Genomic DNA, 15,061 nt, shown 5'->3' on the forward strand with positions numbered 1-15,061 from the left:
ACATCAACAGGCTTAATCACCAGTGACATCGTCAGGTTGAATACAGACAGCTGAGAGCTTCTGAGGCTTTGGATGAGTCTGACAGCAGCTTTTTATGAGGATTATTGAGAAAGTGTTTGAGGATAGAAAGAGTGAGATGTCATCCAGCAGGGCGATGGTGGAGGGAAAAACTATTATTTATCACTTACCTGATCTGCTATCAGCAGAAATGAGGCACAGATCTCTGTGTGAAACTATTAAAACCAAGATTGGTCTGTCTTTAAAAAAATCACTTTGTAAACTTAAAGTATTACAAGTGAATCTGCTCTTTGTTGTCACAGCTGTACTTAAAGCATGAGACCTGTCAGCGAGAGCAAAGACAGAGAGGAGCAGATAAAAAGCAGAAATAGACGAGGAGCGACGTGGTGGGGACAAAGACCAGCAGATTCCCAGGGAGGAGACAGGTGGAGATGGGGGAGCGGACAAATGAGACGGGAGGAAAAGCCGGAGAGGACTCCTGACGCAGAAAGAGGTCGGCTGGGAGGAAAGCCTTGAAGGATCAGCCTGAAGCAGCAACTTCCTCATTAATCACTGCTGGAGAATACACAAGGGAGGGAGGTGGCTATAAATATAAAGCAGAAAATCCAGAGCTATGACAGGGTGCAAAGACTCAACTTGAAAGCAAAAGAGAGAAAAACTTATTACTTACATCAAAACTTTTACTTCAGTAGCCGCTGAGTAAAGCTAAAGTGAAAGAGGTGAAATAAAAGCAGGAGAAAGATTTGAGACGGGAGAAAAGATCAGAGGACGAGGATGAATGGTGAAAAAAGAGAGAGGAGAATAAAGCTAGAGAGGGAAATTGCAAAGGGGTAAAAGGATTAAAAGTAGGAGAATATAAATAAAGATGGAGGCCTCTCGGTACCCATGGAGGTAAATATGGAGAGTCTCGTAATATGAGGCCTCCAGTAAAGGGTTCCACTTTTTACTGCCCTCCAGTGTTGTGGTACTCGAAGTTGGTCTTGGTCTTAAGACCGGTCTTAAGACCATTTTTTGATAGTCTCGGTCTCGTCTCGGACTCGACCGCATTTGGTCTCGGTCTTGTCTCGGTCTCGGGCGCTGAGGACTCGACATTTTATTTCAAGACCAGTCAAGACCGCAACTGTGAAAATATCACTAAACGTACAGCATACTGTCCAGTTTATTTGTTAACATCTTTGCTTTCAGTGGATGCAAAACGCACCGATTAAAATCCAAGCAACTAAGTGTTTCTGTTACTCCCCCCTCCCCTCCCCACCTTTCACTCGTGCGGCGCTCCACCAGGACATGCGCAGTGGTTTCCTCTCAGCGGCAGAAAATGTTTGTCTAATCGTCAGTAATATAATAGCGCTGCATAAATAGTAAGAAATCCGATGGCCACAGCTAACTCAGCAGCGCTTCGCTTTCACAGACGGTGGAGACAACGTCTAACTTTTTTCGTCACTTAGAAAAGTAGCTCAAAGAAGGTAAGCTCCGTTAACGTGATGTTAGCAAAGCTAGCTGTACAGAGACACATAAGCATTGTGATGAAAAATGTTATCACTCACTGTGCTGAATTATTGTGCGGAGGTGTTGACTGACTTGTCGCATATATGGGACAATGCTATGTTCAAAAGTCTGCAATATAGTGAGGTGACATTCAGAAACAGTCGATTCTTCTCCACGGCTCTTTACTTATTAGATAGGACTGGAGGTCACTCACTGAGAGCCGTTGTTCTATCAGATAGCCATACGCTGTCAGGTTAGCATACATGCATTAAGCATTAAGAAATCCGACCGTCAGAGGAGTTGTCAGTTCACCATACGCAGCAAGTTATGATGAACGTAAGTCATTAAATTGTTTTCAATGATAACTACATAGATATACATGTGTTGTCATGGTTTCAAAGTGTATTTAAAGTAGGGCCTGGCTGCAGCTGGAGTCAACTACAACACACGACCGTGTAAAACTCACTTAACTGCTAAGTCAGGATGCCATACTACTGTTAATAACAAAGTGTATGACGATCTACGTCATGATTCTATGTTGTTGATTAAATGAAATCTTATGGTAATGACGTGTCTGACAGATATAGCCGTTGTTCTATCAGATAGCCATACGCTGTCAGAATAGCATACATGCAGTGAGTACCATGCCAGCGCATGCGCATTAAGAAGTCCGACCGTCAGTGGAGTTGTCAGTATACGCAACAAGTTATGACGAAAATAAGTCATTAAATTGTTTATAATATGACATAATATGATAACTAGATAGATATACTTGCGTTGTCGTGGTTTCAAAGTGTGTTTAAAGCAGGTCTGGCTGCAGCTGGATGCCATACAACTGTTAATAACTGTTAATAATGATCTACGTCATGATTCTATGTTGCTGATTAAATACAATCATATGGTAATGACAGCGTATGCATATCTGAGCTAAGCGTACGACTATCTGACAACGTATGCTGTACGACGATCTGACCTGACAGAACACCCATTCTTTGTTCTTGTAATGCTCTGTGTACACTGCATCATTATTTTATTTTTATTATGTACGTTAATATTTAAATTAACAAATAACTAAAACACAAGAACGAAAGAGCACGCAGAGCATGCACACTGCTCTTTGATTGTTTTTGTTCAAAGTGGCAGCTGTAATGTCTGCCATGGTGTCAGACTGCCTGGCTTCATGTACTGGGATAGAGAGTGAAAACAGTCACAATGAGCGTCTTCTGTTTGGTCACTTCTTGCTTGTTGCTCCTTGGTCAGTGTTCATGGTTGAGCGTTATTTACCGTCAGGGCATTGCCTCAATTGCTATGTTTAATGGTGCAACAGTGGTGGTTTCTTATATGAGCAATATGGGCAAATGCCCAGGGTGTTATGTTTTTAGGGATGGCACGAGACCATCACACATTTTAGCACAGAAATGGAATATTTAATATTGGTAAAATGTATTAAGTATTTAATATCTAGGTGTTTTATGGTAATATGGATCTTTCAGATTATTTTGAGAAGCAATTTCGATCATATTTTACATTTTATTGTGTCATGTAGCGCGGTCCGCTGGTCTTGGTCTTGACTCGGTCTCGACTCCCCTCGGTCTTGGTCTTGACTTGGTCTCGGACCCCAAAAGTCTTGGTCTTGTCTCGGTCTCGATACACTCTGGTCTTGGTCTTGTCTTGGTCTCGGGTTAGGTGGTCTTGAACACAACACTGCTGCCCTCTTCCCTTCGTTTCTTTTCTACTCTTCTTTCCTTCTACCCCACTTCCTCTTATCCTCTCGCTGGTCTTCTCATCTGTGCCCCTCTTTAGCACAACCTCTTTTGTCCTTTAACCCCCCCACCCCTCCTTCAACCCGCCGCACACATATAGGAATTAATCTGAGAGATTTACATGAGAAAAGGCTTTTTCAGAAGTTCTTATAGAGCCGATCAGAGGCAGAACAGAACGTATTGCCATGTCTGCCTTTTGACTCTTTCTTGCCTGGAAAACCATCAACAAGAAGATAAAATGTGAAACAAATTAGTGTTGCAAATATATTTGACGAGGTACTTACAGTATTGACTGTGACTGTCATCGATTTACCGCAGCTTTATTGGATGCTGACACGTCTAACCAGTAATATATTTTACTGTAATTAGATTAAGGAGTTAAGAAGAAAAGGGAAGACATACTTTTGCTATTTAAGTTGAATTATATTATTTACCAGTAGAGGGCAGGAAAGACTCTCTTTTGGAAAAGCACCTTGAACAAAACTAAAAGAGCATATAATAATATTCCAACAACATTGAGCTGTGAACTTTAGACTTTACTGCTCTATTATTATCCCCTAGACATGAAAGTAAAACTATCTGATTGGATTTTTGTCTAAGGATTTATGAATATTTGTTTTGTTTGTTTCAAAACTTACTGGAATTTAAACAGCTCAGTTTTTAAATGCAGTTTTTGACTTAGTGGCTTGTTTTATCTATTAAACATAAAAAATTTAATATAAATGATAAAGGTTCACAATTTTATTTTTTCTCTGAAAAGTCAAGTATGATTTTATTATTTTGAATCTTAATTGTAGAATTTGAAAACTGGGTTAATTTCTCGTATTAACCCTCTCTCCTGGGATGAACCTTATATGTTTATCCCATTTCTGATACAAATTTCATTTGGTTTGGGTAAAAGATAACAATTTAATTGGCTGGATTATGTGTTTGTGAATAAGGGTAATCAATGGAGGTCATTGCAAACACCATGTTTGAAGAAGAGGTTTTCTACACCAGAGTAAGAAAGTCAAACTTTACAATACCTCAGTAAATCTATTGTCTTGTGGCCATTTAAACATCTGTGGAAATAACTGAGGATCAGAGTGTGAAGACAGGAAACTCTAAAACTTTTGAGATTTGAAGACAGTTTGAGTGGAAGAATGGATCAAAATCACATCTTAATTATTCATGTAATAAAGAAAATGTCATGTCTTTGCCAAAAATGCTTTTCCACAAAGGATTTACCACATTTCCTTGTCGTTCCAATATTTTACCCATAACAAAACATTCAAACATTGAACTCCTCATATTTCTTACATTTTGTTTGAAACTTTAGCAAGTTGCTGAACCATTTTAATCTCTTCTTGAACAATTTTGGCTTTAACTTAGACTCACAGATCCTCGGCTGTTAAAGGTTTTTGTTGTGTGTTTAATCCTGTCACTCCACAACATAATACTGTCACTCAACATTAGAAACCACACTTAGACACATTCACATGCACACAAACGCATTGTGATATGTTCTCACACTCTTTCATTTTCAGTTCAGACATTCAACCCTTCACATCATGTCAACAACCCAAACACTCCTCCATTAAGTGTGTACTATCTATAACCAGCAGCACACACTCTGTTTCCATGTTTTAATTTTTCTTGCCCTCAAACTGAACTTGCCTTTATTTGGTGTGTCTGTGTGTTTTAACCATGCTCTCCCCTGCTGAGTGACAAATCTTTTCACCAAAGAGTCAATCAGACAAGCGCAGAGACACACAAACACCCAGAGACTGTGCATTCAATGAAGATTAAATGCCACAGTTGCCTAAGAGGTCCAAATTCATTCTCCTCTGGGTTTCCTTCTGAACCTGCAGCCGATTCTTGGATGATAACTACAAAGTATGTGGAAAGTGATCCAAGCCAGACTAATGCTTTCGTGCGTGGATGCTACACACATACTAGCTCACATTTAAATGACACATTTGCTACAGTTAGAAGAGCGATCTGTGATTTGGTTTGCTCTGCAGGGAGTCTGTTGTCACAGTGAGGTTTCCCATGGCTGGAGGCTGGAGGGAAAATCCAGCATAGACACAGTTTCAAGTCTGACATGGCAGCTACTGAGAAACTAATACTTACTGAATAGATGTCATTCATGTCATAATGAAATGAAATGAAATATCTGACTATTGTCACATTGGTGTGGGGTTGTTTGTTGGCAACACAGAAAATACATGGAGAGCACTTTGCAGCAAAAGTTCTCTCTTCAAGAAAAATGGATGCACCATGGATATAAAGGGGAAGGACAAATCTAACTGTATTTATAGTACCACAACCACATTTATGCTACAGAACTAATCATAACACATTTATTTGTGGACATAAAAACAATCAGATTAGAAAATGTCGCTCTTTTAGACAGTTAAATATTTGATGTATCCAGTGCCTGGATGATTTTATTATTTCAAAATACACACACACACACACAGACGCACGCGCGCGCACACACACACACACGGGGCTTTGTAGAAAATAGTTATTTATTTACTATACATAGCACATGTTTATATTTTCAAAGATTTTAAATTACTTCATACAAAAAGATAGTAAAATTTTATATTTGTTCTCAGAACAAGTTAAACAAAATATATTAAATGTCTTAGAAAATATTTTTCTTAAGGGAAAAAAGTTAAAGGTCAGTTTTATCAATCACCAAATTTGTTTTCAATACAGAATAAAAAAGTACAATAAAAAATATTCTGGATTTCATCAAACAGTTGAAATAACAGGCTTGTATTTGATAAAGTTGAAAATATGCATGGAAAATTCAAAAGTAATAAAAACAACAGTTTTAATGTTGCTGGTTTAAAGTAAAAGTACAGAAGCCTGTCTAAACAGTGATATCAAACTCAGAGGAAAAAATATTTCACATAATACAAAATATGCAATCTAAATTTACTTAGCTTTCAGAGATGCTTTAGAATCGACTTTTATTTTAGTTCACACATCCCATTAACCACAAACATTAAACACACTTCCCTGATCAATTTCAAAGCATATTATAAAGAAGTTTTAGTTTTGTTCTCTGTGTTTTGTGACCTCATCAGTTAAGTTTAGGGGACAAACAATTTTTCACATAGCACATGTAGGTTTGGAATTTTTTCTCCCTTGATAATAAAGACATTTATTTAAAAATTCCATTTTGTGTCTAATTGTGTCGCTGATATGTAATTTTTTTTTATGTTCTGAAACACTGAAGTGTAACAAATATGCAAAAAAACGTGGAATCACAAAGGGGGTAAACACTTCTTCACACCACTCTAAGTGCTTCTAGTCTTTCTAACTTGTGCTCTCATAAATCTACAGGTCACACAAAGTTACAGAACCTTTCTTAAACCAGAAGGCTGGAAAAAGCTCTGCTGTGAATTTTGCTTTGAACGTATGAATCAAGCTCCGCTCCTCTGATGATATATTGTAGTAACTTAGAGTTCCTCCTTCCCAGTCAAGAAACACACCTATTTTGTTGCAAGGAGGGACTTTGATTTCTTCTTTTGTGTTTTTGGGCATGGCTTTGTATCCAGTCTTGGAGCAGAGCAAACTCCAGGACTTGTCGTTGCATCCCAGTCCACCATCACGGTTCCAGCTTCTACCCACATCTTTATAAGCCACAGCAATTCCCAACTCGCCTTTCCATTCCACTTCCCAGTAACAAAGTCGTTGCAAACCTTTGTCACAAAATACCTGGGTCCTTTTGAACATTTCGTCACTTGTATTTCGCATTTTGTGCTTCTTGACATTGTTATCAGTTTTTGCCTTTTTGTTGTTTTCAACCAGAATAAGTCGTTTGCTTGCTGAGTTCTTATCAAACATAAGATCTGCTCCATCTGAAAGTGTTCAAGAAAATCAATCAAGATTTGTGAAAATGTAAACAATGACAGCTTCAGAATGTGTGCTGTTTTTACCATAGTGAATCCATACATTTATATATTAAATCTGTTAAATCTGGAGAATTACAAGACATTTAGTATATTGTGATTTCCTTATATATATATATATATATATATATATATATATATATATATATATATATATATATATATATATATATATATATATATATAAATCTTTTTTACATATCTTTATATTACCTGTTAAATACCCTTAAGATGAAGACATTCTAACCTTCATTTTCAGATAAACATGTTTCATCTTGTAATAAGAAAATGTGAAAGTGTTGAGGGAAAATAACAGCTTACATTTTCTCCAACCAGGTTTCAGACGAACTTTTCCTTCATAGTCAAAGCTGTGCACAGTAAGAGAAGAAAGATTCATTTATTTTATTATGGGAAAAACAATCAGAAAGTTTTTTCTGTTATGAAAGCTCATTATTATCTCATTTACAATGCAATATGTGTATTTAATTTTACATTTACATATTCAACTACGCCTAGCAATTTAAGTAACAGTGGGATCCCTCATAAATACCTGATTGCTGTTAAAAAGGCTCTATTTAGACATGGTGCATCATATATTAGATTAAGCTATTTTTCTACAAATGCAATAATAGCACTAAGTAATGTCTGATTTATTTACTCACTTCACTTTCTCAAGTTTCTTGTTTGAATCCTCAACTATTGCATTGAGAGCCCTCATCCCTTTGTCTCCAGGGTGATTATAACTCAGGTCCAAGTGTTTAAGAGATGAGAGTCTATTGGACTCAATAGCTTCAGCCAGAGAAGTGCAGCCTCTCTCTGTCACCTGACATCCTGCCAACCTGCACAAAGACACAATTTTGTATTAGAAAAACTGCTCACTAAAACTTGACAGTGATACAAAAGTTCAATATTTTATATTAGATATATAGATTTATTACAGAGAACAGAAGTTGTTTATTGTAATTTTGATGGTTATGGCCTACAAATAATGAGACTCCAAAATATGGTGTCTCTTAACATTACAATATTGCAGCTTATTTTCTTTTTATAACAATAAATTTATTGATTATTTCCTCATGCATTGCTTCCAATGTGACAGTCTTTATTCTTTGAATGTAATTTTCTGTAAAACTCAACTCAGGTTTAAATCAGAGGTGCTCAAACTTTTTGTCCGGTGGGCTAAAATCATCAAGTCAAAAGTAGTGGCGAGTCAAGAAGTTAAGAAAACACAAATCAAGCAGTTAATTAGATTTATTTATTTATTTATTGTGGGGAAGGGACCTTATTCATTGTAGGCCCAAAATATAAAAAGGATTTTGCAAGTTGGTTGTTTTAGTTCTCAAATTTTTTTTTTTGGGGGGGGGGGGGGGGGGGGCTCGATTGAACAAATTTACCTCAGTATGAGAGAGGCCTGGGTTGGTCACTTTCTATGAAAACATTTGCTACATTTAGCCACATTTGATAAATTAGATAAAAGCTGATTTGGGTGCTTTTCCATAAAAATCTCTTGATCTACTTGTTATATAAGCTTCGATATAAAAAGATGAATAGTTTGTCTTGTACTTAGTATTTTCCATTGCAAGAAAATTATGTCTAATATTTTTACCCTAATTAAAAAAAACGTTCAAGAAAAAAAAATTGTATCATTCTTGAACTGAAGTTCAGGGCCACAAAAGAAAAAAAACAGTCCAAGGGCTACAAATGGCCAGTGGACTGCACTTTGGACACCCCTGGTTTAAATGGTAAATGGCCTAAACTTGTCAGCACTTTATCAAGTCCATTGGACCCCAAAGTGCTTCATACCACAGTTGGTCATTCACCCATTCACACACACATTCCACTTCGATGGTAGCGAGCTACTACATTGTAGCCACAGCCTCCCTAAAACAGTCTGACAGAGGAGAAGCTGCCATGCACCAGGGCCACTGGTCCCTCTGACCACCAGCAGGTTAGTCAGGTGACGTGTCTTAACCACAACACAACAGTGTTGTCAAACTAGAAACCTACCAGCTCCAGGATAAACTCTGACCTCATGACCTCCTGACCCACTGTCACCCTTAAGGGAAGACTTTCAAATTATTTCATTTATACATGGGCTGCTCATCTCTCAACTTTAGTTTTGTCCCTCTCAGTACCTGACTATTTTCATAGGACTGTTGTATTATATTGACACTTAAGAATTGTGAACACATAGAATGGCCTTAAATATTGGAACAAACCAGTTTATAAACTTAAAATAGTGGCTAATTATAACACTGGTTGTTATATTGCTTTAATTAATAACAAGTCTGAAAAACTTACTTGAGAGTTTCTAGTTTACAGTTCACATGTTTCAACCCATCAGCAAGTCGCATCACTCCAGCATCCAGTAAATCATTATGACTCAGGTCCAACAATGTGAGATTTGAGGATGGTTTGCTTAGCACTGATGATGTTAAACCATTGCAAGATTCTTCAGAGAGCTCACACCAACTCAGTCTGTAAAAAGATCCATGACAACAATCAAGTTAATTTGACAAACCCATGTGTGATTTTCTCCTAAAATAATAAAGAATCACAATAAAGAACAAACTATGAGTCTTGTTTTAAAACGGTAAAAGACAAGTTAGCATGTTTGTGTTGTCAGACTAGAATGCCACCTCCAATGGAAAAAGCCCTAACTCTCATGTATAACATTAATACTTTGTTCAAAATGAAGAAAGTAAAATGAAGCACTATTCTGAACTAATGAAATATAGTAGTCACTACTTGGAAGCAACTTAAATAGTATTTTTACAATAATAGTTTATAGCTTTCTCTTATTGAAGAGATGAAGATTAAGTACGTATGTCATTTGAAGATTATGACTGAGTGAGTTTGTTTAGTCAAGGTTCAACTTAAACTGGGGGAAATAAGGTAATTTTACAAAGATATTCACGAGAGCCTTAAAAGTAGTGCCAGCAAAGGTAACAACACTTTATATGTGAGAAACCAAAGGGATTATTGGCAATTATTTAATTTAATTGTCTATAATATGTGAGTAAATGACACAGCTTGCCAAACACCAATATGACTGATAAGCAGGTAGCTTTCAATGCTTTACCCAAGTAAGGATGAGTATCTGTTGTTGTGGCTTCAAACAGTCATTCCATTGAATATCATCTCATGCTTACATCCTGCTTTTGTCACTATTTGACCTTAACTTTAATAACCTTACTGCCCCTTCATGGCTGCCCTCAGTGGCGCAACTGCACATTATCCAGGTGGATGCGAAAACATAAATCCTAAAACACTGAATAAATATGACAAGTAATGGCTCTACAAAAGTTTTTTATAAAAATACTCACAAAGTGGTGTTTGAGACTTTAACTACTGGCATCATTCCCAGAAGAACTTGCTCTGATTTCAGGTATTTCTTAAGATCAAACACTTCAAGGTTTTCATCTGATGTCAGTAGCACAAAGGTTAAAGCTGACCACTGAGAATCAGTGAAAGTTTCAAAAGGTTTTTTTTCTGAATTAAGATACTTTTTGATTTCTTTAACAAGGCTGTGGTCATTCAGCTCATTAAGACAGTAGAAAAGATTAAGGTTTTTATCAGGGTCATTGTTCTCTCTGATCTTCTTCTTGATGTACTCTGCTGCTTCCTTACTAGCGTTTTTGTGTTTTTTATTCTTATCCATCAAATCTTTAAGTAGATCCTGATTAGATTCCAGAGAGAGACCCACTAGGAAGCGAAGGAACATGTCCCAGTCCCCATGTTTACTCTCAAAAGCCTTGTCCACTGCTTTCTTATAAAACTCTGAGGCAGTAAGGCCAGAGGTTGCTGAGGTGGATTCTGTGAACACATTTTCCCCTTTGTTAGTAAATGAGTGGAAGACATGGAGAGCTGCCATGAACTCTTGAATGCTTTGATGGACAAAGCAAAACATCTTCTGGTTGTATAGTTTGTAATTTTCTCGTTTGATCTGAGTTAACAACCCAGAGAAAACAGCAGCTTTGGTTACATCAGTCCCACAACTGGTCAAGTCTTCTTCAGTGAAGAGAAGGTTCTTCTCCTCTAGTCCTTTGAAAGCAAGTTTTCCTAAAGATAGGATTGTTTCATCATTAGTTTTATCACTGAATGTCTCCGTTCCAGAGGTTTCAGATGTTGACTGATCTGTATTATATTTTACTTTTGTCTGTCTGCGCTGGAGCAAAAGGAAATGTGTGTACATGTCAGTCAGAGTTTTTGGCAGTTCATCATCTTGATTTCTTTCAACAAAGTCCTCTAAAACCTTTAATGTGATCCAACAGAAAACAGGGATGTGACACATCATGTGAAGAATTCTTGATTTCTTCACATATGAGAAAATTTGTTTAGCCACCTCTGCATCATTGAATCGCTTCATGAAATACTTTTCCTTTTGCTCTTCATTAAATCCTCTCACTTCTGTCATTCGATCAACCTTTTCTGGAGGAATGTTGTTGGATGCTGCAGGTCGAGAGGTGATCCAGATGTGAGCTTTAGGGAGCAAATTTCCCAGGATGAGATTTGACAGCAGAATCTTCATTGTGGTTGGTGTTCTGACATCACTCCATTTATTTATGGTTTTGAACTCAAGATCAAGACGACATTCATCAAAACCATCCAGAACAATCAGAATATTGTACTTGTCATAGTCAGTTATTTCAGATGTCCTCATTGCTGGGAAGAACTGATGAATCAGATCTTCTAAACTGTGTTCTTTATCTGCTCTCAGATTTAGCTCTCGGAAAGGAAGTGGAAAAACAAAATGAATGTTTTCTGTTGCTTTGCTCTCTGCCCAGTCAAGTATGTTTTCTGTTGCTTTGCTCTCTGCCCAGTCAAGTATGTTTTCTGTTCCTTTGCTCTCTGCCCAGTCAAGTATGTACTTCATTGAGGCGAATGTTTTTCCTATTCCTGCCACTCCAACGGTAAGGACAGTCTTAATGTTTTGATTACTATTTGCAGGTTTGAAGATGTCGCAGTATTTAATAGATGTTTCTTCATTTGTTGTTTTGAACTTTGCATCCTGAACCTGCTTGGCTTCATTTTGAGCATTTTCTCCTTCTATGATGTAGAGGTCAGTGAAAACCTCGTTGAGAAGAGCTGAGGTCTTCTCCCTGTCAATCCCTTCAGACACACTGGTAAATTGATCTTTTAGTTCACTTTTAAGTTTTCTGTGGCTTGTGATATCAGGCTTCTCTGAAAAATGTAAATAAACAACAAAACATAGATTAAATACTTTTGAGACAATTTCATACAATATATTTTTTGACAAAATATAAAAACACAAACAATAAAAGACTACCAATTGAAAACTTTTACGTGTTCCTGTGCGATAAAGGAATATGTCTTAAAAACTACACTTGTAAAATTTCCTGGTTATGGGGTTTTTAGTACACTGTACATGTAAACTTCAAACTACCGAAGTTTCAGCAGATCACTACGTATGATCATGGATTCTTGCCGTCATGGGAAGAATTAAAAATATGAGTTTGCAATGTTTGTACATTTTATGGTGCAGACAGTCAGTGAACGCACCAGGAAAGACTATGTACTTGGTATGCAAAGTGTCAAAGAAGCATGTCATAACATTTGACTAGGAAAGCAACATTGACTCCATTCTAGTGTTTATTTATAGGCAGATTTGGCATGTGATGCAAACATCACATGAGTCATGTTAGATTGTTAATCAGTTATTATTGATTGTATTGTAAGGCCTGACTGCATGTGTAATCATTTGTTATATGAGACTGAACAAACAACTGAGACTTATGTAGTTTAAATTAGAAATCCATAAATAAATTATCCACAGTTAATGAAGTTAATTTTAGTTTTGATTGTTAATTGTGCCAAAACTGGTTGTGAAGATTATGTTTTATTCAATGAAATGTTAATATGATTGAGAAGGGGATGATCGAATTTGAAATCATCATTTGTCATTATGTAGTTATTATGACAAAAGTGCTCAATGTTTGCTAATTCTGATAAACTTATGGAGCTTAGAGGAATCTCTGAGATGCCCTAAGGAAACATATTTAAAGATAAGTAGGGTAATTATATTCATCCTAAATGGTGCATATGATTGAGGTTTTCCAACTCAGATTTGTCTGCCTTGGAGGCTAACTAACAAGCAATGTTAGTAAACATGTGACATTCCTAGTCAGATAGTATTTCCTCAAAACAATCCATTCCCCAAGTTTGGCTTTGTTCATTGTTTTGTTTGTCAGTATTGCTCTCTTTGATTATTCTGTGTAAAGTTGTGTAAAATTATAAGATTCTCCTCACATGGTGGAGGCACACTCACTTTAATCCAGTAAATTACTTAGGTAGTGTTCTCTTCTGTATTAGCAACCATGTTCCATAGTCATCCCAAACTATAATCATTCAGACATTCAATGCCTCTGCACAACAAAACACTGCCTTTCACCTTCCAACCTTGAAGAAACACAGATCGAAAGCTGTTGGCGGTTGGCATATATGTCTCAGTCATGTTTGCAAACCCAAGAAAATGAGTGATTTCTTTTCCTGGTAACACTGTATCTGATTTGACTCACAAAGTGCTCTCTCTAACCACTGATCAGCCAAATATTGAGACTTTAGTTGTGCATGTTGGAGCCAACAATCTGGCAAAGCAAAAATCTGAGATTCAGAAAAAGGACTTTAATATTCTTCTGAGCACTATGGGAAAATTAAAAATGAAGTTATTTCTCAGTGGTCCAATTCCATTGTCTCAATGGGGAGACGAAAAAAAACTCCAGGCCTTTAGGCCTCCAAGTCACTTAAACTGGCTCTTTTAAATACCAGATCTCTCTGTGCTCTATTAATTAATGATTTCATCACTGGTGTTATGTTTCTGACAGAAACGTGGTTGAATGACAATAATGAACCAATCGTATTAATTGAATCAGTGCCTCCTACCTACAATTTTTAAAGTGAGAATAGAAAGCATAAAAAAGGAGGAGGTGTGGCTTCAATATTTAAGAATACCATAAACTGTAGTAAAATCTCTTTGAGTCATTTCACGTCTTTTGAGTCATTTCACATCTGGAAATTGAGGTAAAATGTCACAAACGAACTTTGACACTAACTTTATACAAAACTCCAACATATGTGGAAAATTTCTTTACGGACTTGAATGAGCTTCTATCTCTCTTATGCATTGATTATGATTATTTAATAATTGTCTGTGATTTCAACATTCATGTTGACAACCCCCAAGACCGAGGGGCAAAAAAAAGCTCTTTAATATATTAGAGAGCTTTGGTCTAACACAACATGTCAAACAAGCAACACACACACTGGACCTGGTTATCAGTACTAATACCTTCAGTATCATAAGGTTGTGAATATTTCTAATATCTCTGTAATTGATGTCACCCTGTTGGATCACTTTGCTGTTGTCTTTGAAAGTTCTTTATCTGTTAACTCACTTGAACAGCTACTGTCACAAAATGTTCTCTCAGAAAACACGGCAGAAACATTTAATAAAATCTACTCTTCTTCCTCTCCCTTAATGTAATGACGTAGATAAGTTGGTAGATGTTTTTCAGTCTAAAATTTCAGATATCATTGATTACATTGCCCCCATTAAAGTGAAGGTTGTGTCTGGTAGGAAGAAATCTCCATGGAAAAATGCACAAACAGTTAAATCTGCAAGACAACTCTGCTGTAGGGCCGAACGGAAATGCCGTAAAACTCAACTTCATGTTTACTATGAAATCTATAAAGAACAGGCACGTGCAGGGGGGGGGGGGGGCTTGAGCACCTGCCCCTTTTGCTCCTTGCCCCCAAGTGCCCTTTTGGTCAATTTTTTATTTTTTTTGGGGGTTTTTTTGTACAACATAATAAATAAGCCGGTCACCTTTGTTGTTGCATAACCCCCCCCTCCCCCTTCTCTCTCTC

General features: G+C 36.9%; 2 protein-coding genes across 2 annotated transcripts; both read right to left on the reverse strand.

Moving 5' to 3' along the window:
• Positions 1–5,761: 5,761 nt before the first annotated feature.
• LOC148158491 (stonustoxin subunit beta-like) lies at positions 5,762–9,208 on the reverse strand. Its single transcript, XM_088007561.1, has 4 exons — positions 9,204–9,208; positions 7,837–8,013; positions 7,496–7,542; positions 5,762–7,123 (listed from the first exon to the last, which is right to left on the reverse strand). Exons 1-4 carry the CDS (start codon positions 9,206–9,208, stop codon positions 6,600–6,602), a joined length of 753 nt encoding a protein of 250 aa, XP_087863687.1. The 3' UTR covers positions 5,762–6,599.
• Positions 9,209–9,413: 205 nt separating this feature from the next.
• LOC148158492 (protein NLRC3-like) lies at positions 9,414–12,182 on the reverse strand. The gene is made up of 2 exons (XM_088007475.1): positions 10,501–12,182; positions 9,414–9,652 (listed from the first exon to the last, which is right to left on the reverse strand). The coding sequence occupies exons 1-2, from the start codon at positions 12,048–12,050 to the stop codon at positions 9,472–9,474; spliced, it is 1,731 nt and encodes a 576-aa protein (XP_087863601.1). The 5' UTR covers positions 12,051–12,182; the 3' UTR covers positions 9,414–9,471.
• Positions 12,183–15,061: the final 2,879 nt, after the last annotated feature.

The sequence above is a fragment of the Poecilia mexicana genome, unplaced genomic scaffold (genome assembly GCF_051168715.1).
Source record: "Poecilia mexicana isolate PSO_F unplaced genomic scaffold, ASM5116871v1 scaffold_7, whole genome shotgun sequence".
Taxonomy (NCBI): Eukaryota; Metazoa; Chordata; class Actinopteri; order Cyprinodontiformes; family Poeciliidae; genus Poecilia; species Poecilia mexicana.

Excerpts from the sequence above, each read along its gene's own strand:
- LOC148158492 (XM_088007475.1), bottom strand. The coding sequence starts at position 12,050 with ATGAAGTACATACTTGACTGGGCAGAGAGCAAAGGAACAGAAAACATA. Across the intron at positions 9,653-10,500 it reads AAAGTCTCAAACACCACTTT|ACTGAGTTGGTGTGAGCTCT; the intron begins GTGAGTATTTTT and ends ATCTTTTTACAG.
- LOC148158491 (XM_088007561.1), bottom strand. Across the intron at positions 7,543-7,836 it reads AAGAAACTTGAGAAAGTGAA|CTTTGACTATGAAGGAAAAG; the intron begins GTGAGTAAATAA and ends TACTGTGCACAG. Across the intron at positions 7,124-7,495 it reads GAAACCTGGTTGGAGAAAAT|ATGGAGCAGATCTTATGTTT; the intron begins GTAAGCTGTTAT and ends GAACACTTTCAG.